This window comes from Lineus longissimus, chromosome 18, assembly GCF_910592395.1.
Source record: "Lineus longissimus chromosome 18, tnLinLong1.2, whole genome shotgun sequence".
NCBI classification, from domain to species: domain Eukaryota; kingdom Metazoa; phylum Nemertea; class Pilidiophora; order Heteronemertea; family Lineidae; genus Lineus; species Lineus longissimus.
The window spans coordinates 13,004,258-13,031,011 of record NC_088325.1 but is presented as its reverse complement, the minus strand read 5'-3'; the positions used below and the strand labels follow the sequence as shown (position 1 = coordinate 13,031,011).

Genomic DNA, 26,754 nt, shown 5'->3' with positions numbered 1-26,754 from the left:
TATTTGGTTTTGAGGTCAATGACTACTTCGCGTGATATTGCCTAGTCATATAATTCTTTTCATATCGAAACTTTCCCAGTGTATTTGGCCATTCTTTTCCCACAATCAAGGTGTTGGCAATGGGAGTTGGAAAAGCGTCGCCTGTCCCGACAACCGTCCAAAAGTCCCCTCGACTCGAAATGGGGAGTGCATTAATTAGAAAATTATTGATGTGAAATTTATTTCGATGGAAAATATAATACATTTGACAAAAGCTTTTTAACACATTTTTTTACAAAATATGAAAATTGTCTTTGTTATCAAAATTGAGGGCCGAATTCTGACACTCGCTTTTGTGTTAGCGCTATACTACTTATAAATTACAAGAATATCAAGAATAGACAAAAGACTTTACTGAATTCTTGATATTATGTAACAAGCATTTTATACTGCACCAACAACTATTTCGAATTCGCTGGCTCAAATTCTGAATGACAGATACGAATATCACAGCTTTAAACAATAACAATATTACCTATTGGTACTTTATGTACATATGTAGAAGCGATTTGTTCGTGAAAAGCAGTCACGATATAGATACGACCCTGTTTAAAAAATGTACATGTACATACTGAAAAAATTTGAATGTCCGATGAATAATTTTCGATATCAAGGAATGTACTACAGTATTCATAAAGGGACAACTTGGGGGTGGTAGTTACCTTGCCAGGAGGATAATGACTCTGCTTGCCACCATGCGCCGCCACCAGTGGTATCACACAGATGCTGAGTTCTAATACTGATTTTGAACGGTGTTGCGAGGCAGTTTTGGACATGGCGTGTGAATTTCAGGCAGGCCTTTCGTTAAACCCCGTTCAAGTGCATTATTGTTTATTACAGTTCAATGAATTTTCAATTATCCTGTTTTGAGAAGTCACGGTCCTGCTGGAAGCCAGTTTTGTATGAAAAACCAACATATCTCATCCCCAAAGTTGTCGCTTTAACTTGATGTTAGATCCCCAGCAGCATGCAGTGTACATAGGCGTAGCCATGCACGATCTCCAGAGAGAGGTTTTTCAATTATCCAAGGGGCGTCGTAAAAGATTACCTCGCTCAATTAAAAAGATGGTTCCCCGTCCTCAAAAGAGGATGAGTCGCACCCCGCTACGGCCATGTACAATGCACAATCGGAACTTACCCAGGCTACAGATGTCGCTCATTTCGTACAAAACGCATCTTTATGGGCCAAAGAGCCGATTGAGTCTTGTCCACGAAACACGAATAAGAGCAGCACTACGAATATAGCACCAACGTTTACCTAACCTATTGCATTCCTATGTCACAGATTATTATTACATTTTTTAGCGATACAAAATTTGCGTTTTGAAAAACTCAACGACCATTACCCAACTGAACAAATAATGGACATGACCACTAATGATTGGTGGAGAATCCTACACATGTTTGTTTCTGTTGCATAATCATCGAATATTGTTCAAAAATGTACACACATCATAACTCTCAGTCCTCCTTCTGTATGGAATGTTTGAATCACAGTTCACACTGCAGCCAAAAGTTTGAAATTGTACAATACATTTGCTGGAGTTCGACTCTTAACATGCTAAAAGGAAGGGAGGTGGTAGAGAGATGCAGATGGCTCTTCTTCATTCACTAATTCATCAAATGATATTCCAATGCACGAGAGGTGCACAACTATTAGAAACTCGCCACGCTTTTATCAATACATTCCTCCTTCAAAATCGAAAGAGCCCAAGTTTACCGTCAAAAATGAGAGCTTAGAAGTTCACTCGCTAATTAACCTGAGGTTCGAAAGAGGGTCCTAAAGGAAGAAAGGTCGTATAGAAAGGCGGACGATATCATTTCTACTTATGTAAAAATTACATGTATCTCAGATTTTTTTCAACACGTAGGCCTACTATTCCTGCATGCATAAGAGGTACATTTACACCACTTTAGAAACTAGTCCCACTTCCAGCTACCATCCTCCTTCATCGAAAGTCTGAGCTACTCTTTTCAGTCAAAAGGAGGACTTATACATTCACTTGCTGACATATGATTCGAAAGAGGCCATGAAATCTTATAGGCGAATAATGATTTATATCTGGATTCTCTGCAAATCTTGTACATAATACATCTATTAAGAGTACTTTCCAAATTGCACGTATCAGAATCGGAGACCAGCGGTTAGCTGACCAGGCTTCAAAGTCCTGTACCCTGCAGTATTAGCCTTTGATTCGAATAACGGAGTTTGGATCCGAAGGTAGGCTCTGCGACTGCTACAAAATCACGAAGGCTATCACGAGGTGTCTCCTCACAGTGAGCGGATGTGCCAACTCGAAGCTACGGCAACAAACACGTTTGTCACGTGATACAGCAGTCTGATCCAAAACTACTGTCACATGAAGACTATTCAAGGATATACAGCCATGCAATCAGGGTTGCGCTATCGCGGGCTGGTATATCGACCTACATCCGAAACTACCATCCAAACAGACATCAAGCCAAACAGTCAATCAGCCAATGCACTGCGCGCTACCATCATGGGCGACAAGTTTTCGAACCCAACCAATCAGAGGTGCGCTATCACAGGCAGGTGGCCAGATATACTTCCATTCTCAGCAAGTTCGGATAGTTCATTTTCAACGGAGCTGCCATCGTCATGTTTTGAGCTATCTATGGATAGCCGTTCCTGAAATGAACAAAATATAATCAAGAAATTGGCCTTCGTTCAATTTAATGTTTTATGTCAAAAAGCTAAATGATAGCTTGCTGCACTAGGGTTTTTAAGATGTCACGCAATAACCAAGAGTATCACTAAGAGAAAACTAGAAGCAAAACATAACGCATTCGAGATTCAAAATTCACACAATGCAGTATATGTACTTTACGACTTACATATTTGTCTTTCCAGGGATTGCCTGAGTTAGCGTGAATGAAGACACGAAATCATTTATCAATTAAAAAGAACAAGTTTGAAACGAAAGAAAGTATTACATGTAGCAATATTTAGATATAATTTACAAAGACGTGGCAAATTTACTACAGTAACGCCAGGATATATCAATTACAGTATTGGTATCGAAGTAGACCTAATTTCAGAGAAAGTTATTTTATCGACATATCTTACCCCATTTGTCGAAACGAGAGAGGCTGCGCTGCCTGCAAGGCTGTGGACTCCGTAAGGCGACTTCTCAATTGATGGACGGTCTATCGTGAACTGCAATTACAAAAAACGTAACTTAAACATTCATGATTCAATCGTCATTAATATGGCCCAACTGTTGAAAAAAAAGTACACCCAATGTCTTAGGCGTCTATAGCAGGAATCACACACATAAACTGTATAATAATCTTTTTCTACATGTACTAGAACAAAATGAACAAGTCACAGTAATGATACATTGGTAGTACAAACTTGATATCTATAGTATAAGATTCTCCAGCAACAAACCAAACAAAGCTAGAGGCTTTAACTAGACATCGCATGGAACGAGGTAAAACAAAGACAAACACCAAAGGCATTGCAAAATAAGAGAATATTTCTTTGACCAGAGAAAAGTAGACGAAATAGCACACGCCATATTTTCAGGACAGACCAGATTCCGTTCTCTGACGAGCTTCATGTACCTTTCCTGGCGTGCGATAATAAATATTGAAATATCCCCCTTCTTCTCCATCACCGACCATCCAATCATCCAGAGGGTCTATTGTAGGCTCGTCACGAAGGGGCTCATCGTTATTACCAAAGCTGGGTGACAACTGAAAATGCACAGGACGGGGTAAAACAATAAAGCAACTAAACAAAACTAAACGATGAGCACACGATAGATCAAATTACAAATTCAAGCACATAAGGAACAAAGACAGAAAGAAGCAATTGTTTTGGCAACGGCAGCTTTACTATACGGCAGCGGGCATGATGACATGGGTTTTCTAAAACGCAAAATAATTGAATTTAGAATTGTAAATAAAAGGTATCAAATATTAATAATTCATTATGTTTTGTTGCAATACCGCGAGACTACAAGAGTGTCTTGATGTAAAATGGATGCAAAGGCAATGGAGGCTCTCAGTGAAAGACATATATTGGCACTTTACCCCATCTCCCCAAGGCCAGGGGTCCTTAAAAGTACTCGCAGGCGGCAGGATTCGGCCGAATAGATTCTGCGGTCTCTCCAACTCATGCCAGTAGGAAGTTGGCCACGACATCGAACTATCGGAGCTAAAAAAGAAATCATGAAATAACTATTATATTCATGTTGCCGTTGCTAGACGATAATGATGAGAGAGTGAATGCTTGCCAAATTATGAAATATGATCGGCAACTATTAGAGAAGCATTGGCAATATCTCTCACCCAGTATTCATATTGGTCATCCGCGTGACTTTTGCCCTGTAGAATATCTTTAGGATCCCAGCGACTATCGTGATAAGTAGCAGACTTCCCAAGATGATGGCTAAGGCTATGACGGCTGTCTTTGCAACTGATTCTGGTTGATTGGTATTTAGACGTTCGGTACAGTAGCGACCACTGTGTCCCGTACCCGCGCAACTGAAAGAGTGAAGTGTTAAGTGTTAATACGATTTCGGACAGAAGTTCTAGCCCGCTGACGCTGATGTCGAGAAAAGACTGTGGGAAACACGGCAAGACCTCGAAGCGACAAGTCACTTTTTTTCCGCCACAGGACTAAAGGTATAGTACTGGTAGGCTGAACCCACGAGAAGAAGACTTGTGTGTGTACCTGCCAATCTGATATAGTTCAAACATCACAGTCCAACTCACTCTCACCAATTCCCTTCGTACAACCTTAACTAATCCAGACACTTATAAAAACATCAATTCATGCTTATTGGAAACTAGCACCTACTCGAGACTAGCATTTCCCACCCTATTACCATAATCCAAACATTTGTGAACACTTTTTTCGATTTGAACCTAGCATTTACTACCGGTAAATCAAAATAGCATTTACTTACTCGCAGCTGGTATTTCCCTTCTTGTCTATTTTACACTTGCCGCCGTTTTTACAATTACCGTAGTCAAGACACTTTGAAACACATTTCATTTCAATCGGATTGGAACCGAGAACGATGCACTTGTAGCCCATCTCAGAGTGACAGGCTGGTGAAGGCGTTGTATTACAGGGGTCGAACTTGTTGACAGAGCCTAGCGTGAAAACGAAAATGATATCATTTTAGTATAAGCTCATAAGGCATTTTCTTACGTTTTCACTTGAATTGGTTTTGTTCAGGATCCGTTTACGTGGGCTGAGTGCAAAACTGTTGTATCTACACTTCCTTTGGTTTTGAGGAAAATGACTTCAAAGATTTGAACTTCATCAGCAGTCATCAGCCTCTTTTGTTTTGAGGAAGCCATTTTGAATGCAGATACAATGTTTTTGCACTCATGTTTTCCTGTAATCTGCAGATACAATAGTATTACATTGGTAGTTTAGGGGCGTATGATAGAAGGCAGCACTAATCAACACAATAATATTGTAGATATGATGTTTTTGCATCGATTTCTGGGGCTAACTCATTTTTTTCAAATTTGTCATTTACAACAGTTTTGCGCTCAGCCCTGTATGGTTCGCCGAGTAAAACACGAGACGCATTCGATTACCAATTAGATTGTTCAAGATACTTTTGGGAGGGGGGGGGGGATGATAGGTCAATTATGTTGCATAGCTATATTTTGAAATATCTACCTTCTTAAAGTCACTGGTGTTAATGCAGGGTTCAATTTTAATCAAGCCCCCCCCTGCCCTCCACTTAAGACATTGAATTCCAAGGTCGGAATTTTACACTGTTACTCAGGATGATGATTGTTTTTGGTGGGTGGGTGGGTGGAGGGGGGGGGGGGGTAGGGATCGCAACGGTTCTTACTGTTGAACGCCAAGAGGTTGTAACGTGGGTCAAACCGGTAACCTTCCACTGTAGCGTTAGGGTTGCCCAATAGAGGGGCGATAACTAGGTTGAAGATCTCATCCGTGAGGGTGTTGTTCTGGACATCCTTGAGCGCGAAGTTTGCTTCGTAGTCAATAATGGTACTGCCTTGTCTGCAAATGAAGAGATCATTAAAGTTTAGCCGTGGCTTATTGGTTATTTCTAATTAATGATATTTGATAAGAAGCAAGGAATAGTATAATTAAGTCAAGCTAGGTTCAGTAATGGACAGGACCTCCAACCAAAATTGCTTCTTCCTCCACAAGTAGGACGGTCATTATATTGAAACAAGGTAAGTATATTACTATAAATACGCCAAATTGAATGCATCAATAGGTTAATTGAGCGTAAAGAAAAAACTAACACAGAGCCAGAAAAGCTGACCTTATACTCAATTATGATAACCAAACATTTGCAGTATGAATATCTTTGAGGCAATTATTTCGTTCGCATCAGAAGAGGAGCCTCCTCCCTCTTTCGAAATGACCTTGATTCAATTGAACACAAAGAAAAATAATTCTGAAAAAATAGTATTAAAAGTTTACTTCAGATGAGTTAAGAGAAAAAAAATCTGCCAAAATTATCCGATCGGTAAAGAGAAGAAACGAAGTAAATGCAATGAAATCGACTTTCCAGTTCGAAGTGCTTTGTGTGTTCCAAAACTAAACGGAGTTATCAAGTTTTACACTTGGAAAAGCATACTCACGGCTCCGATGCACTGCTTAGAAATAGCCGGCAAACCTTCACTAACTGCAACTTGCACAAATTCAGCAAACTTTCACAGAGTATTGGTCAAGATGATCATTGGACATCGTCATTGCTACGCATCTAGATGCTTGAACAATTTTTGTAAAAGCTCAAAAACCTTTAATTTTGATAGTGTACATGTAGCATTATTTCAGCATTAAGTTAACGTGACATTCCGAGACTGGAAAAGAAACGTGTTATTGATAACTTACCTGCAATTTCCAAGCTTCAGTTTAACAAATCCGTTGATACGTGCAAAATATGGACGCATCTGCAATGTAGCAAAGATAATTGGTAACTCCTCGAAGATTGTCCATGAAACGCGGATACTATGAATTTCTCATTATCTCTAAAATACTGGGTTTTGGTCAACGAAAACCATATATCCCCAGACACATTCGTGCAAATGGAACTGCTTAGTTGGTGATAGGTTGGTTATATTTGTTTTCTTCTTTCAGGTAAACAAATTGATGAGCATCTTCATCAGGAGGTAATCGAGCCCGGTTCAAATTAATTGCAGAATTCGTTGTTCCAAAATTCGAATTTTGATATATCAAATTATAGTTACTGAATAAAGAGTTAACAGTACTGTTGTGTATCCCGCCTGTTATTTAAGGTCCTGTGCCGTTTCACACCATGTTTGAATTGGATTTGAATGGCGATTTCGTCCGATATTTGGTGGTGGCAGTGATGGCCCCGAGTAACATCGACAACCAAATATCGTACACTTGTCCTCTCCCCACCCCTCCCTTATGATACCCGGTAGCGGTATGAAGAGGGAGGGGGGGGGGGGGTTACTAGATGTTTTGCTAAAACGATGCTCACCTGGGCTTGAAATACATTCATGTCCTTGTCGCATTCTTTCTTATTGAATGGTTTCATCCATCTGAATTGACCCTTGAAACTTGTCATCAACGCTTCCCCGTCTTTATCTGCTATTTAAAGAGAGATAACATTCGAATATCATCACAAAATAGCGCCAGAACTCAACATTTCAATAGCGAAAAATGCAATTCAGTAGCATGATAGTATTTATTTGAAAGGGTGACACCAAACTATTCCAACCCGCTCAGGCTTAGCTGGGTTTAAGGAGGCTTTATAGAGGACTTCATGAATTTTTTCAGGTACTTACAGAATCGAATTGTGTCCAATGGTACCTTGTCAACAGGTGGCACCTTCTTTGTAGTTGCTATAGGTGTGGTAGTTTTGATCGTCGTTGAGGTGGTTACTTTCACTGCGGTAGCTGTGAGTACTGTTGTCAAAAGAGTTGTAGGGGCATATGTGGGTGATGGTGCTGGGGTGGAAGTTGTCCCCAATACAGTTGTTAAAATTTTCCCTTTCGTTGACATTTTTGGTCCAGTGGTAGTCGAAACTACTTCAGTGGTTGAGGTTCCTGGTGCAGTGGTTGAAATCACTTCAGTAGTTGACAATTTTGGTCCAGTGGTAGTCGAAACTACTTCAGTGGTTGATGATCCTGGTGCAGTGGTTGAAATCACTTCAGTAGTTAGCAATTTTGGTCCAGTGGTAGTCGAAACTACTTCAGTGGTTGAGGTTCCTGGTGCAGTGGTTGAAATCACTTCAGTAGTTGACAATTTTGGTCCAGTGGTAGTTGAAAGCACCACGGTAGTTGTGGTTTCTGGTTCTGTAGTAGTTGAAAGCTCTTCTCTAGATGTTGTTTCTGGTTCAGTGCTAGTTGAGCCATCTGCGGTAAGTGTGGTTTCTGGTACGGGAGTAGTTGAAAACTCGGCTGTTGTTGTGGTCTCTGGTTCAGTGGTACTTGAAACTTCTTCTGTTGTTGACGTTTCTGGTTCGGTTGTAGTTGAACTCTCTTCTATTGCTGTGGTTTCTGGTTTACTGGTAATTGAAAACTCTTCTGTAGTCGTAGTTTCTGGTTCGGTTGTAGTCAAAAGCTCTTCTGTTGACGTGGTTTCTGGTTCAGCAGACGATGGCTTAACACTGGTGGAAGTTGGCTCGGGAGTTGTAGACGATGGCTCCTCGCTGGTTGCAGTCACATCAAGAGCTGTAGACAAGGGCTCATCACTGGTTGCCGTCGCCTCAGGAGTTGCAGACGACAGTTCCTTACTAGATGCCATCGGCTCAGAAGTTGTAGACGATCGCTCCTTACTGGTTGTGGTCAGATCAAGAGTTGTAGACGATGGCTCTTCACTGGTTGTAGTCAGATCAAGAGTTATATGCGATGACTCCTCACTTTGCACAAGAGTTGTGAACGAAGGCTCCTCACTAGTGGAAGTTTGCTCGTGAGTTGTAGACGAAGGCTCTAGCTCACTGGTGGAAATCAGATCAAGGGTTGTAGACGATTGCGTCTCACTGGTGAAAGTCGGCTCAAGGGTTGCAGAGGATGGCTCCTTACCAAGTGAGGTCAGATCAAGAGCTGTAGGCGATGGCTCCTCACTAGTCGAAGTCAGACCAAGAGTTGTAGACGATGGCTCCTCACTGGTTGAAGTCGGCTCTGGGGCTACAGACGATGGCTCCTCACTAGTCGAAGTCTTATCAGGTATTGTAGACGATGGCTCCTCACTGGGTGAAGTCGGCTCAAGAGTTGAAGACGACGGCTCCTCACTGGGCGATGTAGGCTCAAGAGTTGTAGATAACAGCTCCTCACTGGTTGAAGTTGGCTCAAGAGTTGAAGACGACGGCTCCTCACTGGGCGATGTAGGCTCAAGAGTTGTAGACGACAGCTCCTCACTGGTTGAAGTAATATCAAGAGTTGTAGACAATGGCTCCTCACTGCGTGAAGTCGACTCAAGTGTTATAGACGATAGCTCCTCACTGGTTGATGTTGGCTCAAGAGTTGAAGACGACGGCTCCTCACTGGGCGAAGTAGGCTCAAGAGTTGTAGACGACGGCTCCTCACTGGTTGAAGTAAGCTCAAGAGTTGAAGACCACGGCTCCTCACTGGGCGATGTGGGCTCAAGAGTTGTAGACGACGGCTCCTCACTGGGCGAAGTAGGCTCAAGCGCTGAAGACGATGGCTCATCACTGGTGGAATTTGGCTGAAGAGATGTAGACGACGGCTCATCACTGGGTGAGATCTGCTCAAGTGTAGAAGACAACGGTTCTTCAGTGGTGGAAGTCATCTCAATAGCTGAAGAGGATGGCTCCTCACTGGTAGCAGTCTGCTCAGCAGTTAAAGACAACGGCTCCTCACTGGTGGAAATCAGCTCAAGAATTGGAGATGACGGTTCCTCGCTGGTGGAGGTCAGACCCAGGGTTATCGACGATGGATCCTCACTGAGCGAAGTAGGCTCAAGAGTTGTAGATGACAGCTCCTCACTGGTTGAAGTAATATCAAGAGTTGTAGACGATGGCTCCTCACTGGGCGATGTAGGCTCAAGAGTTGTAGATGACAGCTCCTCACTGGTTGAAGTAATATCAAAGGTTGAAGACGACGGCTCCTCACTGGGCGATGTAGACTCAAGAGTTGTAGACGACAGCTCCTCACTTGTTGAAGTAATATCAAAAGTTGTAGACGATGGCTCCTCACTGCGTGAAGTCAACTCAAGTGTTATAGACGATAGCTCCTCACTGGTTGATGTTGGCTCAAGAGTTGAAGACGACGGCTCCTCACTGGGCGAAGTAGGCTCAAGCGCTGAAGACGATGGCTCATCACTGGTGGAATTTGGGTGAAGAGATATAGACGACGGTTCATCACTGGGTGAAGTCTGCTCAAGCGTAGAAGACAACGGTTCTTCAGTGGTGGAAGTCAGCTGAATAGCTGTAGAGAATGGCTCCTCACTGGTTGCTGTCTGCTCAGCAGTTGAAGACAAGGGCTCCTCACTGGTGGAGGTCAGCTCAAAAATTGTAGATGACGGTTCCTCATTGCTGGAGGTCAGACCCAGGGTTATCGACGATAGATCCTCACTGAGCGAAGTAGGCTCAAGAGTTGTAGACGACAGCTTTTCACTGGGCGATGTAGGCTCAAGAGTTGTAGACGACAGCTCCTCACTGGTTGAAGTAAGCTCAAGAGTTGAAGACGACAGCTCCTCACTGGGCGATGTAGGCTCAAGAATTGTAGACGACAGCTCCTCACTGGTTGAAGTAATATCAAGAGTTGTAGACGATGGCTCCTCACTGCGTGAAGTCAACTCAAGTGTTATAGACGATAGCTCCTCACTGGTTGAAGTTGGCTCTAGAGTTGAAGACGACGGCTCCTCAATGGGTGAAGTAGGCTCAAGCGCTGAAGACGATGGCTCATCACTGGTGGAATTTGGCTGAAGAGATGTAGACAACGGCTCATCACTGGGTGAGATCTGCTCAAGCGTAGAAGACAACGGTTCTTCAGTGGTGGAAGTCAGCTCAATAGCTGTAGAGGATGGCTCCTCACTGGTTGCTGTCTGCTCAGCAGTTGAAGACAACGGCTCCTCACTGGTGGAAGTCAGCTCAAGAATTGTAGATGACGGTTCCTCGCTGGTGGAGGTCAGACCCAGGGTTATCGACGATGGCTCCTCACTGAGCCAAGTAGGCTCAAGAGTTGTAGACGACAGCTCCACACTGGGCGAGGTAGGCTCAAGAGTTGTAGACGACAGCTCCTCACTGTTGGAATTTGGCTGAAGAGATGTAGATGACGGCTCATCACTGGGTGAGATCTGCTCAAGCGTAGAAGACAACGGTTCTTCAGTGGTGGAAGTCAGCTCAATAGCTGTAGAGGATGGCTCCTCACTGGTAGCTGTCTGCTCAGCAGTTGAAGACAACGGCTCCTCACTGGTGGAAGTCAGCTCAAGAATTGTAGATGACGGTTCCTCGCTGGTGGAGGTCAGACCCAGGGTTATCGACGATGGATCCTCACTGAGCGAAGTAGGCTCAAGAGTCGTAGACGACAGCTCCTCACTGGTTGAAGTCTTATCAAGAGTTGTAGACGATGGTTCCTCGCTGGTTGAAGTTGGATCAAGAATGATAGAAGATGGCCCCTCACTGGTTGAAGTTGCTTCAAGAGTTATAGACGATGGCTCCTCACTGGTTAAAGTTGGCTCAAAAGTTGAAGACAATGGCCCCTCACTGGGCGAAGTCGACTCAAGAGTTATAGAAGATGGCTCATCACTGGTTGAAGTTGGCTCAAGAGTTATGGACGATGGCCCCTCACTGGGCGAAGTCTTATCAAGTGTTGTAGACGATGGCTCCTCACTGGGTGAAGACGGCTCAAGCGTTTTAGACGATGGCTCATCACTGGTTGAAGTTGCCTCAAGCATTGTAGACGATGGCTCCTCACTGGACGAAGTAGGCTCAAGAGTTGAAGACGACAGCTCCTCACTGGTTGAAGTCTTATCAAGAGTTGTAGACGATGGCTCCTCACTGGTTGAAGTTGGCTCTTGAGTTGTAGACGATGGTTCTTCACTGGTGGAAGTCAGCTCGAGAGTTGTAGATGACGGTTCCTCACTCTTGGAGGTCAGATCCAAAGTTGTAGACAACAGCTCGTCACTGGTTAAAGTTGGCTCCACAGTTGAAGACGACGGCTCCTCACTGGGCGATGTAGGCTCAAGAGATGTAGGCAATTGTTCTGCAGTGGTGGAAGTTAGATCTAGAGTTGTAAGCGTTGGCTCCTCACTGGTTTCAGTCGGCACAAGAGTGGTAGACGATGGTTCCTCACTGGTGGAAGTCAGCTCGAGAGTTGTAGATGACGGTTCCTCACTCTTGGAGGTCAGATCCAAAGTTGTAGACAACGGCTCCTCACTGGTTAAAGTTGGCTCCAGAGTTGAAGACGACGGCTCCTCACTGGGCGATGTAGGCTCAAGAGTTGTAGGCAATTGTTCTGCAGTGGTGGAAGTCAGATCTAGAGTTGTAAGCGTTGACTCCTCACTGGTTTCAGTCGGCTTAAGAGTTGAAGACGACGGCTCCTCAGTCGGTGAAGTCAGCTCAAAAGTTGTAGACGATGGCTCCTCACTGGTTGAAGTCTTATCAAGTGTTGTAGACAATGGGTCCTCACTGGGTGAAGTCGGCTCAAGCGTTGTAGAAAACAGTTCTGCACTGGTGGAAGTGAGGTCAAGAGCTGTAGAGGATGGCTCCTCACTGGTTGTTGTCAGCTCATCAGTGGCTGAAGTCCTACTGGCCTCACTGGCTGAAGTCTTATCAAGAGTTGTAGACGATGACTCCTCACTGGGTGAAGTCGGCTCAAGCGTTGTAGACGATGGCTCCTCACTGGTTGCAGTCTTATCAAGCAATGTAGACGATGGCTCCTCACTGCTTTCAGTTGGCTCAAGAGTTGAAGACAAAGGCTCCTCACTTGTTGAAGTCTTATCAAGAATTGTTGACAATTGTTCTGCAGTAGTGGAAGTCAGTTCAAGAGTTGTAGGCGTTGGCTCCTCACTAGTTTCAGTCGGCTCAAGAGTTGAAGACGACGGTTGCTCACTGGGTGAAGTAGGCTCAAGAATTGTGGACGACATCTCCTCACTGGTTGAAGTCTTATCAATTGTTGTAGACGATGGTTCCTCACTGGGTGAAGTCGACTCATGAGTTACAGACGATGACTCCTCGCTGATTGAAGTTAGCTCAAGAGTTGAAGACGGCGGCTCCTCACTCGGCAAAGTAGGCTCAAGAGTTGTAGACGACAGCTCCTCACTGGTTGAAGTCTGATCAAGTGTTGTAGACGATGGCTCCTTACTTGGTGAAGTCAGCTGAAGTGTTGTAGACGATGGCTCATCAGTGGTTGAAGTTGTCTCAAGTATTGTGGACGATGGCTCATCACTGGTGGAAGTTGGCTCAAGAGTTGTAGACAACGGCTCCTCACTGGGCGAAGAAGGCTGAAGAGTTGTAGACAACAGCTCCTCACTGGTTGAAGTCTTATCAAGTGTTGTAGACGATGGCTCCTCACTGGGTGAAGTCTGCTCAAGCGTTGTAGACAACCGTTCTGCAGTGGTGGAAGTCAGCTCAAGAGTTGTAGAGGACTGCTCCTCACTGGATGTTGTCAGCTCAGCAGTCGAAGACGTTGGCTCCACATTGGTGGAAGTCAGCTCAAGAATTGTAGATAACGGTTCCTCACTGGTGGAGGTCAGACCCAGAGTTGTAGACGACGGTTCCTCACTAGTTGAAGTCTTATCAAGTGTTGTAGACAATTGTTCTGCAGTGGTGGAAGTCAGATCAAGAGTTGTAGGCGTTGGCGCCTCACTAGTTGGCTCAGTTGGCTCAAAAGATGAAGATGGTGGCTCCTCGCTGGTTGATGTCTTATCAAGAGTTGCAGAGGATGGCTCCTCACTGGTTGTTGTCAGCTCAGCAGTTGAATACGATGGCTCCTCACTGGTGGAAATCAGCTGAAGAGAAGTAGATGACGGCTCCTCACTGGTTGTTGTCTGCTCACCAGTTGAAGACGATGGCTCCACACTGGTGGAAATCAGCTCAAGAGTTGTAGATGATGGCTCTTCACTGCTTGAGGTCAGCTCAACAGTTCTAAACTGTAGCTCCTTACTGGTGGAACTCAGATCATAAGTTGTAGATGATTGTCTTTCACTAAATGTAGTCGGCTCAAAAGTTGTAGACGATGGCTCCTCACTGGTTGAAGTCTTATCAGGTGTTGCAGACGATGGCTCCTCACTGGGTGAAGTCGGCTCAAGCATTGTAGACGATGGCTCCTCACTGGTGGAAGATGGCTCAAGAGTTGAAGACGACAGTTCCTCACTGGTTGAAGTCTTATCAAAAGTTGTTGACAATTGTTCTGCAGTTGTGGAAGTCAGATCAAGAATTGTAGGCGTTGGCTCCTCACTGGTTTCTGTTGGCTCAAGAGTTGAAGACGACGGCTGCTCACTGGGTGAAGTACGCTCAAGAATTGTGGATGACAGCTCCTCACTGGTTGAAGTCTTATCAGGTGTTGTAGACAATGGCTGCTCACGGGGTGAAGTCGACTCTTGAGTGATAGTCGATGACTCCTCATTGGTTGAAGTTGGCTGAAGAGTTGAAGACGACGGCTCTTCACTGGGTAAAGTAGTCTGAAGGGTTGTAGACGACAGCTCCTCACTGGTTGAAATCTTATCAGGTGTTGTAGACGATGGATCCTCACTGGGTGAAGTCGACTCAAGCATTGTAGACGATGGCTCCTCACTGGCCGAAGTAGGCTCTAGGGCTGTAGACGACATCTCCTGACTGGTTGAAGTCTTATCAAGCGTTGTAGACGATGGCTCCTCACTGGTTTCAGTTGGCTCAAGAGTTGAAGACGACGGTTCCTCACTTGTTGAAGACTTATCAGGAGTTGTTGACAATTGTTCTGGAGTAGTGGAAGTCAGTTGAAGAGTTGTAGGCGTTGGCTCCTCATTGGTTGAAGTCTCATCAGGAGTTGAAGACGACGGCTCCTCACTGGGCAAAGTAGGCTCAAGAGTTGTAGACGACAGCTCCTCACTGGTTGAAGTCTTATCAAGTGTTGTAGACGATGGCTCCTCACTGGGTGAAGTCAGCAGAAGTGTTGTAGACGATGGCTCATCACTGGTGGAAGTTGGCTCAAGAGTTGTAGACGACGGCTCCTCACTGGGCGAAGAAGGCTGAAGAGTTGTCGACAACAGCTCCTCACTGGTTGAAGTCTTATCAAAAGTTGTAGACGATGGCTCCTCACTGGGTGAAGTCGGCTCAAGCGTTGTAGATGATGGCTCCTCACTGGTTTCAGTTGGTTCAAGAGTTGTAGACAACGGCTGCTCAATGGGTGAAGTAGGCTCAGGAATTGTTGACGACAGCTCCTCACTGGTTGAAGTCTTATCTGGTGTTGTAGACGATGGCTGCTCACTGGGTGAAATCGACTCTTGAGTGATAGTCGATGACTCCTCACTGGTTGAAGTTGGCTGAAGAGTTGAAGACGACGGCTCTTCACTGGGCAAAGTAGTCTGAAGGGTTGTAGACGACAGCTCCTCACTGGTTGAAATCTTATCAGGTGTTGTAGACGATGGATCCTCACTGGGTGAAGTCGACTCAAGCATTGTAGACGATGGCTCCTGACTGGTTTCAGTTGGCTCAAGAGTTGAAGACGACGGTTCCTCACTTGTTGAAGACTTATCAGGAGTTGTTGACAATTGTTCTGGAGTAGTGAAAGTCAGTTCAAGAGTTGTAGGCGTTGGCTCCTCATTGGTTGAAGTCTCATCAGGAGTTGAAGACGACGGCTCCTCACTGGGCAAAGTAGGCTCAAGAGTTGTAGACGACAGCTTCTCACTGGTTGAAGTCTTATCAAGCGTTGTAGACGATGGCTCCTCACTGGTTTCAGTTGGCTCAAGAGTTGAAGACGACGGTTCCTCACTTGTTGAAGACTTATCAGGAGTTGTTGACAATTGTTCTGGAGTAGTGGAAGTCAGTTCAAGAGTTGTAGGCGTTGGCTCCTCATTGGTTGAAGTCTCATCAGGAGTTGAAGACGACGGCTCCTCACTGGGCAAAGTAGGCTCAAGAGTTGTAGACGACAGCTCCTCACTGGTTGAAGTCTTATCAAGTGTTGTAGACGATGGCTCCTCACTGGGTGAAGTCAGCAGAAGTGTTGTAGACGATGGCTCATCACTCGTTGAAGATGTCTCAAGTGTTGTAGACGATGGCTCATCACTGGTGGAAGTTGGCTCAAGAGTTGTAGACGACGGCTCCTCACTGGGCGAAGAAGGCTGAAGAGTTGTAGACAACAGCTCCTCACTGGTTGAAGTCTTATCAAAAGTTGTAGATGATGGCTCCTCACTGGGTGAAGTCGGCTCAAGCGTTGTAGATGATGGTTCCTCACTGGTTTCAGTTGGCTCAAGAGTTGTAGACAACGGCTGCTCAATGGGTGAAGTAGGCTCAAGAATTGTTGACGACAGCTCCTCACTGGTTGAAGTCTTATCAGGTGTTGTAGACGATGGCTGCTCACTGGGTGAAATCGACTCTTGAGTGATAGTCGATGACTCCTCACTGGTTGAAGTTGGCTGAAGAGTTGAAGACGACGGCTCTTCACTGGGCAAAGTAGGCTCAAGGGTGGTAGACGACAGCTCCTCACTGGTTGAAATCTTATCAGGTGTTGTAGACGATGGCTCCTCACTGGGTGAAGTCGGCTCAAGCATTGTAGACGATAGCTCCTCACTGGCCGAAGTAGGCTCAAGGGCTGTAGACGACAGCTCCTCACTGGTTGCAGTCTTATCAAGCGTTGTAGACGATGGCTCCTCACTTGTTTCAGTTGGCTCAAGAGTTGAAGACGAAGGCTCCTCACTTGATGAAGTCTTATCAAGAATTGTTGACAATTGTTCTGCAGTAGTGGAAGTCAGTTCAAGAGTTGTAGGCGTTGACTCCTCATTAGTTTCAGTCGGCTCAAGAGTTGAAGACGACGGTTGCTCACTGGGTGAAGTAGTTGTAGACAACAGCTCCTCACTGGTTGAAGTCTTATCAAGTGTTGTAGACGATGGCTCCTCACTGGGTGAAGTCTGCTCAAGCGTTGTAGACAACCGTTCTGCAGTGGTGGAAGTCAGCTTAAGAGTTGTAGAGGACTGCTCCTCACTGGATGTTGTCACCTCAACAGTCGAAGACATTGGCTCATTGGTGGAAGTCAGCTCAAGAATTGTAGATAACGGTTCCTCACTGGTGAAAGTCAGATCCAGAGTTGTAGACGATGGTTCCTCACTAGTTGAAGTCTTATCAAGTGTTGCAGACAATTGTTCTGCAGTGGTGGAAGTCAGATGAAGAGTTGTAGGCGTTGGCGCCTCACTGGTTTCAGTTGGCTCAAAAGATGAAGACAGTGGCTCCTCGCTGGTTGATGTCTTATCAAGAGTTGCAGAGGATGGCTCCTCACTGGTTGTTGTCAGCTCAGCAGTTGAATACAATGGCTCCTCACTGGTGGAAATCAGCTGAAGAGAAGTAGATGACGGCTCCTCACTGGTTGTTTTCAGCTCACCAGTTGAAGACGATGGCTCCTCACTGGTGGAAATCAGCTCAAGAGTTGTAGATGATGGCTCTTCACTGCTTGAGGTCAGCTCAACAGTTGTCAACTGTAGCTCCTCACTGGTGGAACTCAGATCATAAGTTGTAGATGATTGTCTTTCACTAAATGTAGTCGGCTCAAGCATTGTAGACAATGGCTCCTCACTGGGTGAAGTCGGCTCAAGCATTGTAGACGAGAGCTCCTCGCTGGTAGAGGTTAGCTCAAGAGTTGTAAACGATGGCTCCTCACTGGTGGAACTCAGCTCAGGAGTTGTAGACGATTGCCTCTCGATGGTTGAAGTCGGCTCAAGAGTTGTAGACCATGGCTCTCTACTGGTGGAAGTGAGATCCAGAGTTGTAGACGATGGCTCCTCACTTGCAGAAGTCAGCTCAAGAGTTATTAGTGACGGTTGCTCACTGGTAGAGGTCAGTTCAAGAGTTGTAGACGATGGCTCTTTACTGGTGGAAGTCAGATCTATAGTTGTAGACGATGGCTCCTCACTGATGGAAGTCAGATCAAGAGTTGTAGACGATGCTTCCTCACTGATGGAAGTCAGCTCAAGAGTTGAAGACGATTGCTCTTCACTGGCAGAAGTCAGCTCAAGAGTTGTAGATGACGGCTCCTCACTGGTGGAGGTCAGCAATGGTTCCTCACTGGCAGAGGTAAGCTCAAGAGTCGTAGACGATGGCATCTCACTGGGTGAGGTCAGGTGAAGTGTTGTAGACGATGGCTCCTCACTTGATGAAATCAGTTCAAGAGTTGTAGATATGTGCTCCTCACTGCTGGAAGTCAGATCAAGAGGTGAAGACGATTGATCCTCACTGGTAGAAATCAGGTCAAGAGTTGTTGATGATGGCTCTTCACTGGTCAAAGTTAGTACAGCAGTTGTTGACGATAAATTCTCGGCTGGAAATGTTTTTGTGTCACTTGTCGACATTGTTTCTTCGTTTACAGTTGAAACCTGTTCTATGATGGACGATGTTTTAATCTCTGAGGGCATCTCTGCTGTTGAGGTTGTTTGTGCAGGTGTTGATGGATTTAGAGTATAACTTAATATTCTGAAAGCTGGAGAGAAAAGTTAATATCATATAATGAACCTCTCACAATTATCTACTTGCTATACATCCCAATTATATTTTACTGGATCACTTGGAAAATGCCAATAGATATGTATTCACTACTTTGTTCATGCAATTTGCAAATAATGAATACATTGATGATAATACCAGATAAATGAATAAACTAAGAATTGACTTACCACTGCTGTTGACTCCATTGCCATCGTAGCTTGTTATGTTAGAACCACTTTTTTCTATACCTGTCAGTGTTGCATTGAGATTGGTCGTGGTGTAAGTTAATGTCAAGCTGAAGATAGTACTGCCTTTACTGAAAACAAATAACTTGATGATTGTCTCTCTTAGAATGCAATTACCTAACAATTCACTTTCCAATCCTGAATACTGAATTAGTTTTAGAATCCGATTTCATCTTTAAACTTCTTCCTCTGAGGATCAAGAGAGGAAGAAGAGGCGACATCCAGGTTGATAGATACATTGGCCTGCTTCTAATTCTATATTATGTACAACAATATGAAGTAAATCAGAGGCTAAGAAGAAAACGAGCCTGATACCTACCTAATGTCATAAACTGCACAGCGTTCAGAACCACTAAAGCTTGGACACATCTGAAAATGCAAATGATGATATCTGAAGTGAGTAGATATTCAGGCAGTGCAAATACTCTCTCATAAAGAGGATGTCGAAAAGCAGCCTGAGTACTCGATTAGACAGCCCAGCAGTGCAGATTTTCTGCACTGATTTTTTTAAAACTGTTACTGTGGCAAATTACATACCGAATTTTCGCATAGTGTTGCCTCTTCTTTCCACGCTGCTGTGTTTTTACTTTCCCAATCTTCCTTGAAATATTTGTATGTATAGACGGCGACATTGACGTCGACTGAAAAAAAAACGTATTTGAGCAAGTGATTAAGTATCATATCTTCTTTAATAGTACAAAAGAGTACAATAAACTGGGCAGGTGCAATAGCTATCATGGTACAATATAAAAAAAACTATCGGACGCTTTCAAAAGTATCAATGTTGTAATATGGACTATCCTATAGTTATACTTTATCTAAAAGTGATAGTCAAATAATGCAGTCTGAGTTTCTTTGGCTTCTGGAAAAATTTAAAGCAGTATCTTAGAATTGAGCGATATTGAAAAAGCGAAACACAGCCGTCCCATTCTTGATTTCGACTGATTTCTGAAGGAAACGCAGGATATAGGATATAGCATTGGACTATTTTTCACGGGAAATCTCCCCTTCCCTGAACAGACCCAGAAAAGCCATTAAGATGTCCCCAGGACATCTTGTCGAAACAGCACGTCACATGTGCTATTTCTACAGGATGTCCTTGGGGAATTTTGCATTTACCCATGCCTTACTTCAGTTTCTATCAGAATTTCACGACCAATTTTTTAATCAATTGTTTAATTATCTCACCTATTATAGCCTCTCCTATTTCTTTAGAGCTTGACTTGTCTTCTTTGGAGCTGGTATCAACCTCCTCTGATTTCGTAGTTGTCGACGCTTCTTCTGTGGGGGATGCAGCCTCTTTTGTAGCACTCGCTGCTGTGGTTGCCGCATCTGTTGTGGTTACCGCCTCTGTTATGGCTGTTACTTCTGCAGCCTCTACTGTAGTAGATATTTCTGCCTCCGTCATAGCTATCACCTCTGCTGTGGTACTTATTTCGGCCTCCGATGTAGCTTCCACCTTTGCTTCGGTTGTTAATTCTGCCTCCGTGGTTGCGGCCTCCACTGATGTCGTTATTTCTGCCTCGGCTGTGGTTGCTGCCGCTGCTGTGGTTGCTAATTCTGCATTCGTTGCTGCGGTTGTCATTTCTGTCTCAGTTGTGGTTGCATCCTCTGATGTGGTGCTTATTTCTGCCTTAGTTGTGGTTGCAGCTTCTATATCTACATCAGGGGTGGTTACAGCCTCCGTCGTGATTGCCGCTTCTGCCTCGACGGTGGATGCAATCTCTGTTGTGGTCGTTAATTCTGCTTCGCTGGTGGTTGCTGCCTCTATTGTGGAGGCTGTTTCTGTCTCGCTGGTGGTTACAGCCTCCGTCGTAGAGATTCTTTTTGTCTCGCTGGTGGTTACAGCATCCGTTGTGGAGGTTGCTTCTGCTTCTCTGGTAGTTGCAGCCTCCGTTGTGAACGTTGTATCTGCCTCGCTGGTGGTTGTAGCCTCCGTTGTAAACGTTGTATCTGCCTCGCCGGTGGTTGAAGTTTCTGCCTCGCTGGTGGTAACTGCTTCCGTTGTAAACGTTGTATCTGCCTCGCCGGTGGTTGAAGTTTCTGCCTCGCTGGTGGTAACTGCTTCCGTTGTAAACGTTGTATCTGCCTCGCTGGTGGTTGCAGTCTCCATTGTGAACGTTGTATCTGCCTCGCTGGTGGTTGTAGCCTCCGTTGTAAACGTTGTATCTGCCTCGTCGGTGGTTGAAGTTTCTGCCTCGCTGGTGGTTGCAGCTTCCGTTGTGAACATTGTTTCTGCCTCGCTGGTGGTTGCAGCTTCCGTTGTGAACGTTGTATCTGCCACGCTGGTGGTTGATGCTTCCGTTGTGAACGTTGTATCTGCCCCGCTGGTGGTTGAAGTTTCTGCCTCGCTGGTGGTTGCAGCCTCCGTTGTAAACGTTGTATCTGCCACGCTGGTGGTTGATGCTTCCGTTGTGAACGTTCTATCTGCCCCGCTGGTGGTTGAAGTTTCTGCCTCGCTGGTGGTTGCAGCCTCCGTTGTGAACGTTGTATCTGCTTCGCTGATGGTTGCAGTCTCCATTGTAAACGTTGTATCTGCCTCGCTGGTGGTTGCAGCCTCCGTTGTGAACGTTGTATCTGCTTCGCTGATGGTTGCAGACTGCGTTGTAAACGTTGTATCTGCCACGCTGGTGGTTGATGATTCCGTTGTTAACGTTGTCTCTGCCTCGCCGGTGGTTGCAGCCTCCGTTGTGAACGTTGTATCTGCCTCGCTGGTGGTTGCAGTCTCCATTGTAAACGTTGTATCTGCCTCGCCGGTGGTTGCAGCCTCTGTTGTGAATTTTGTATCTGCCGCGCTGGTGGTTGATGCTTCCGTTGTGAACGTTGTATCTGCCCCGCTGGTGGTTGCAGCCTCCGTTGTGAACATTGTATCTGCCTCGCTGGTGGTTGCAGTCTCCATTGTAAACGTTGTATCTGCCTCGCCGGCGGTTGCTGCCTCCGTTGTGAACGTTGTATCTGCCTCGCTGGTGGTTGCAGCCTCCGTTGTGAACGTTGTATCTGCCCCGCTTGTGGTTTTAGCCTCCGTTGTGAACGTTGTATCTGCCTCGACGGTGGTTGAAGTTTCTGCCTCGCTGGTGGTTACTGCTTCCGTTGTGAACGTTGTTTCTGCCTCGCTGGTGGTTGCAGTCTCCATTGTAAACGTTGTATCTGCCTCGCCGGTGGTTGCAACCTCTGTTGTTAATGTTGTATCTGCCTCGCTGGTGGTTGCAGCCTCCGTTGTGAACGTTGTATCTGCCCCGCTGGTGGTTGAAGTTTCTGCCTCACTGGTGATTGCAGCCTCCGTTGTAAACGTTGTCTCTGCCTCGCTGGTGGTTGAAGCCTCTGTTCTTAACGTTGTATCTGCCTCGCTGGTGGTTGCAGCCTCCGTTGTAAACGTTGAATCTGCTTCGCTGGTGGTTGCAGCCTCCGTTGTAAAAGTTGTATCTGCCCTGCTGGTGGTTGAAGTTTCTGGTTCGCTGGTGATTGCAGCCTCCGTTGTGAACGTTGTATCTGTCTCGATGATGGTTGCAGCCTCCGTTGTGAACGTTGTATCTGTCTCACTGGTGGTTGCAGCCTCCGTTGAAAACGTTGTCTCTGCCTCACTGGTGATTGCAACCTCCGTTGTGAACGTTGTATCTGCCTCGCTGGTGGTTGCAGCCTCCGTTGTGAACGTTGTGTCTGTCTTGCTGGTGGTTGCAGCCTCCGTTGTGAACGTTGTATCTGCTTCGCTGGTGGTTGCAGCCTCCGTTGTAAACGTTGTCTTTGTCTCGCTGATGGTTGCAGCCTCCGTTGTTAACGTTGTATCTGTCTCGCTGGTGGTTGCAGCCATCGTTGTGAACGTTGTATCTGCTTCGCTGGTGGTTGCAGCCTCCGTTGTAAACGTTGTCTTTGTCTCGCTGATGGTTGCAGCCTCCGTTGTTAACGTTGTATCTGTCTCGCTGGTGGTTGCAGCCATCGTTGTGAACGTTGTATCTGCCTCACTGGTGATTGCAGCCTCCGTTGTGAACGTTGTATCTGCCTCGCTGGTGGTTGCAGCCTCCGTTGTGAACGTTGTATCTGTCTTGCTGGTGGTTGCAGCCTCCGTTGTGAACGTTGTATCTGCTTCGCTGGTGGTTGCAGCCTCCGTTGTAAACGTTGTCTTTGTCTCGCTGATGGTTGCAGCCTCCGTTGTGAACATTGTATCTACCTCGCTGGTGTTTGCAGCCTTTGTTGTAAGCATTGTATTTGCCTTGCCGGTGGTTGAAGTTTCTGCCTCGCTGGTGGTTGCAGCCTCAGTTGTGAACGTTGTATCTGTCTCGCTGATGGTTGCAGCCTCCGTTGTGAACGTTGTATCATCCTCGCTGGTGGTTGCAACCTCCGTTGTAAACGTTGTATCTGCCTTGCTGGTGGTTGAAGCCTCCGTTGTAAACGTTGTATCTGCTTCGTTGGTGGTTGCAGCCTCCGTTGTAAAAGTTGTATCTGCCCTGCTGGTGGTTGAAGTTTCTTGTTCGCTGGTGGTTGCAGCCTCCGTTGTGAACGTTGTATCTGTCTCGCTGATGGTTGCAGCCTCCGTTGTGAACGTTGTATCTGTCTCGCTGGTGGTTGCAGCCTCCGTTGTAAACGTTGTCTCTGCCTCGCTGGTGGTTACAGCCTCCGTTGTTAACGTTTTATCTGTCTCGCTGGTGGTTGCAGCCTCCGTTGTGAACGTTGTATCTGCCTCGCTGGTGGTTGCAGTCTCCATTGTAAACGTTGTATCTGCCTCGCCGGTGGTTGCAACCAGTGTTGTTAATGTTGTATCTGCCTCGCTGGTGGTTGCAGCCTCCGGTGTGAACGTTGTATCTGCCCCGCTTGTGGTTGTAGCCTCCGTTGTGAACGTTGTTTCTGCCTCGGTGTTGGTTGAAGCCGCTTCAGTGACTGTTGTCTCTGCCTCGATGGTGGTTGAAGCCGCTTCAGCGTTTGTGGTTTGTGCCTTGTTGGTTGTTATGGCCTCCTCTGTGGTTGTTATTTCTACCTCGGTGGTGGGTGAAGCCTCTTTTGTGGCTGTAATTTCTTCCTTGGTAGTGTTTGAAACCCCCTCAGTGGTTGTTATTTCTGCCTCTGTGTTGGTTGAAACTTCCTCTTGGGTTGTAGTATCTGCCTCGGTGGTAGTCGAAGACGCTTCAGTGATTGTTTCTGCCTCGGTTTTGGTTGAAGCCTCGTGAGTCGTACTGCCTGGTTCTGTTTCGGTTGTAGGCTCTTGAGTCGAACTGGCTGGTTCTGTCGTAGTCTCATCGGTACTTCCTGTCGATTGTTTTGCAGATGACGGTAACGTTGTTGGCCATTGAGTTGTACTGCCTGGTTTTGTCGTAGTCTCATCGGTACTTTCTGAAGATTGATATGTGGATGCCGGTTCTGTTGCGGGCTCTTGAGGCGTGCTGCTTCGTCCTGTGGTAGCCTCATCAGTACTTTCTGCAGATTGTTCTGTGGATGACGGTGATCGTTCCGTTGTGGGCTTTTGAGTCGAACTGTCTGGTTCTGTCGTAGATTCATCAGTAATTTCTCTGGATTGTTGTGTGGACTCGTCTGCTGTTAGGGTACTGCCGGTAGTAGTTGATGATAGTGCAGAAATTACAGCGTAACTCATAGTCAGAGCTGAAAGATATATATCAATGTGTCATATTTCAGCATAATTCCATACTAACAACTATAATTCCAGATATTCCAATGCCTCTATACATGCATGAAATAGACAGTCCTGGAACTGCTACATCTACGAAATAGGCGATAAGTAGCAAGTAAAATGGTAGCCAATTATTCTTTCTCACTATCAGTCCGATAGCACTTGATTGAATGAGTTTTGAACTGCTTTTATGACAATCCTAGCTACGTCAAAACGCTCTGCTTAACATGCAAACTGTGTGACAACCAAGACGATATCGACAGCCCGTTTCGTCAATAAACGCTTCACCATAAACGAGCACCATTACCATCCGCTATTACAGCTAACTCTTCCTGGTGTACTTAGTATTAGGCAAGACTAATTATAGGCAAGAGTCTCTAAATATTGAATACCATGCTGGAATACTCACCGCTACTGTTGACAGCATAGCCATCGTAGCTCGTTATGTTCTCTGCACTTGTTCTAACCTCGCTCAGTGTTGCGTTCAGATTAGTCGTGTTGAAATTCAGACTTAGCTGATAAATTGTACTGCCTTCACTGTAAAATAAATTGAGTTGATACAACACATACCCCAAATAGTTTAAACGTGCCTGAACTATTTTGAGGTATCCCACTGCACACTATTCTAGAATAAAAAACACACTAAAACTTCACAGCACTTGTGTTGAACACTTCCCTGTAGAAACACATTTTCCCATAAAAACAATTTCAGATTAGAACCTACCTTATTTCGGTTACTGCACATCTCTCAGATCTTCCAAATTTAGGACATATCTGAAAGAAAAGCAGATCAGTTTTGACGATAATGATGAGAGCCATAACTTCAGTTTAAAAACAGTTGTTAGTGACGTAACAGCAAGGAGGTTATGGTACCTGTATGTCAATCAATCATCGCAGCGGTAAAAAAATATCAGTTCAAAAGAAATCAATTAAGCTGTTGTCATTTGAAACATATATATATCTCAATTCCTCATCACCATAAATATCGAAGCATGAATGCAAAGTGTTAATGAATGCCACAGAATACTTGCTTTAAATTCGTTGTTGAGAAATCAGTCTTGGGGTAGTGGTCAGAACGCTTACTCGTGTACAGGGGAGGTCATGTGTTCAACACTTAAGGACACACGTTGTTCGTGAGCAAGCCTACTACCCGTGCATTGCATCGTTTTCCAAACTTCTTGTACCTGCTGCCGATGAGATACCCCACAACTGAAATGAACATACAAGCACCTACTTCGCTTTCAAAAAGAGCCGCCTCTGTGTTCCATGCAGGAGAGTAAGCACTCTCCCAGTCCTTCATGTACTGTTTTGCAGTGTGTATCCGGACAAGGCACTCAACTGAAATAGATAAGGCCACTGTTGATCAAAGTGTTCAGCACTTCATTCAAAGGCATGTTTTAAAAGTTTACAGTAACAGTTAAAATTGATAGTGAATAATAGTTGGCTAATGCAATCTTCGATTCAATTACGGCTTGACCACATGCAACACCATTTTAACAAAACTTTGAAATCCTAAAGCAATTAGAACTCATTTAAAATGAAACAAATCCAATTTCAAGCATTGTAGTCTGTTCGCTGCAGAACTAAGAACTGACTCCTATTCTTGGAATTAGCATTCACTTCGTTTTGTAAGAGTTCTAACCTACGAAATGGTATTTAAGATTACGGATCGGACTTGTGCAGGACATAGATGTTGCCGCTGCTAAAACTGCCGCGAAAGGTCAAAAGATAATCGACTATTATATCTGAGTCTAAAGAAAGTATGCCATAATCATAATCACTGATATGGCGTGTATATAATATCAGGAGACATTTTCTCCGTTTCATTCAAGTTATGCCCATGATATCATCCAAGTTTTCAATTGCGTATAGCAACTTTTGAAAGGTCAAGCATATCTGTGGGACTTGAACTGACAATACTGACATGATGATACTGAACTCAAATACAGTTCGTTTTAAACATGAACCAGTTCTATCATATCATAACATTCACATGGCAGTTTTAACCGAATTTAATATTTCACTACAATGCCTCGTATTGCTGTGTAAAAACAAAATGTTCTAACATAACACTACATGTATTGATGCTTGGTTAGCACTCACAAGTACCTTCAGGGGTCATCCAGACTAGCGTAGCAGAAAGCTGCATTGTTGGCTTGACATACCCAAGCTCCCCGAGATTTATTATTCGATAACCAAAGAGTTTCTGCTCTCGAAAATACCTGGAGAACTAGCAATGATTTATTTCTATACAGTATCTGTATATGACACTATGTAA

At 45.0% G+C, this 26,754-nt stretch overlaps 1 protein-coding gene across 1 annotated transcript; it reads right to left on the bottom strand.

Moving 5' to 3' along the window:
• Positions 1–272: 272 nt before the first annotated feature.
• Positions 273–26,625, bottom strand: LOC135502235 (mucin-17-like). The gene is made up of 19 exons (XM_064794894.1): positions 26,580–26,625; positions 25,711–25,814; positions 25,201–25,250; positions 24,886–25,013; positions 23,072–24,448; positions 20,048–22,936; positions 19,397–19,500; positions 19,179–19,228; positions 18,803–18,930; positions 7,825–18,609; positions 7,518–7,627; positions 6,905–6,963; positions 5,886–6,058; positions 4,977–5,166; positions 4,357–4,551; positions 4,099–4,222; positions 3,628–3,759; positions 3,128–3,217; positions 273–2,689 (listed from the first exon to the last, which is right to left on the bottom strand). The coding sequence occupies exons 1-19, from the start codon at positions 26,623–26,625 to the stop codon at positions 2,570–2,572; spliced, it is 16,854 nt and encodes a 5,617-aa protein (XP_064650964.1). The 3' UTR covers positions 273–2,569.
• Between the last annotated feature and the right edge of the window lie 129 nt (positions 26,626–26,754).

Coding starts and splice junctions, on each gene's coding strand:
- LOC135502235 (XM_064794894.1), bottom strand. CDS start 26,625: ATGCAGCTTTCTGCTACGCTAGTCTGGATGACCCCTGAAGGTACTT. Junction 19,501..20,047: donor AATAGGAGAGGCTATAATAG/GTGAGATAATTA, acceptor TTTTTTTTTCAG/TCGACGTCAATGTCGCCGTC. Junction 6,964..7,517: donor TGAATGTATTTCAAGCCCAG/GTGAGCATCGTT, acceptor GCTACATTGCAG/ATGCGTCCATATTTTGCACG.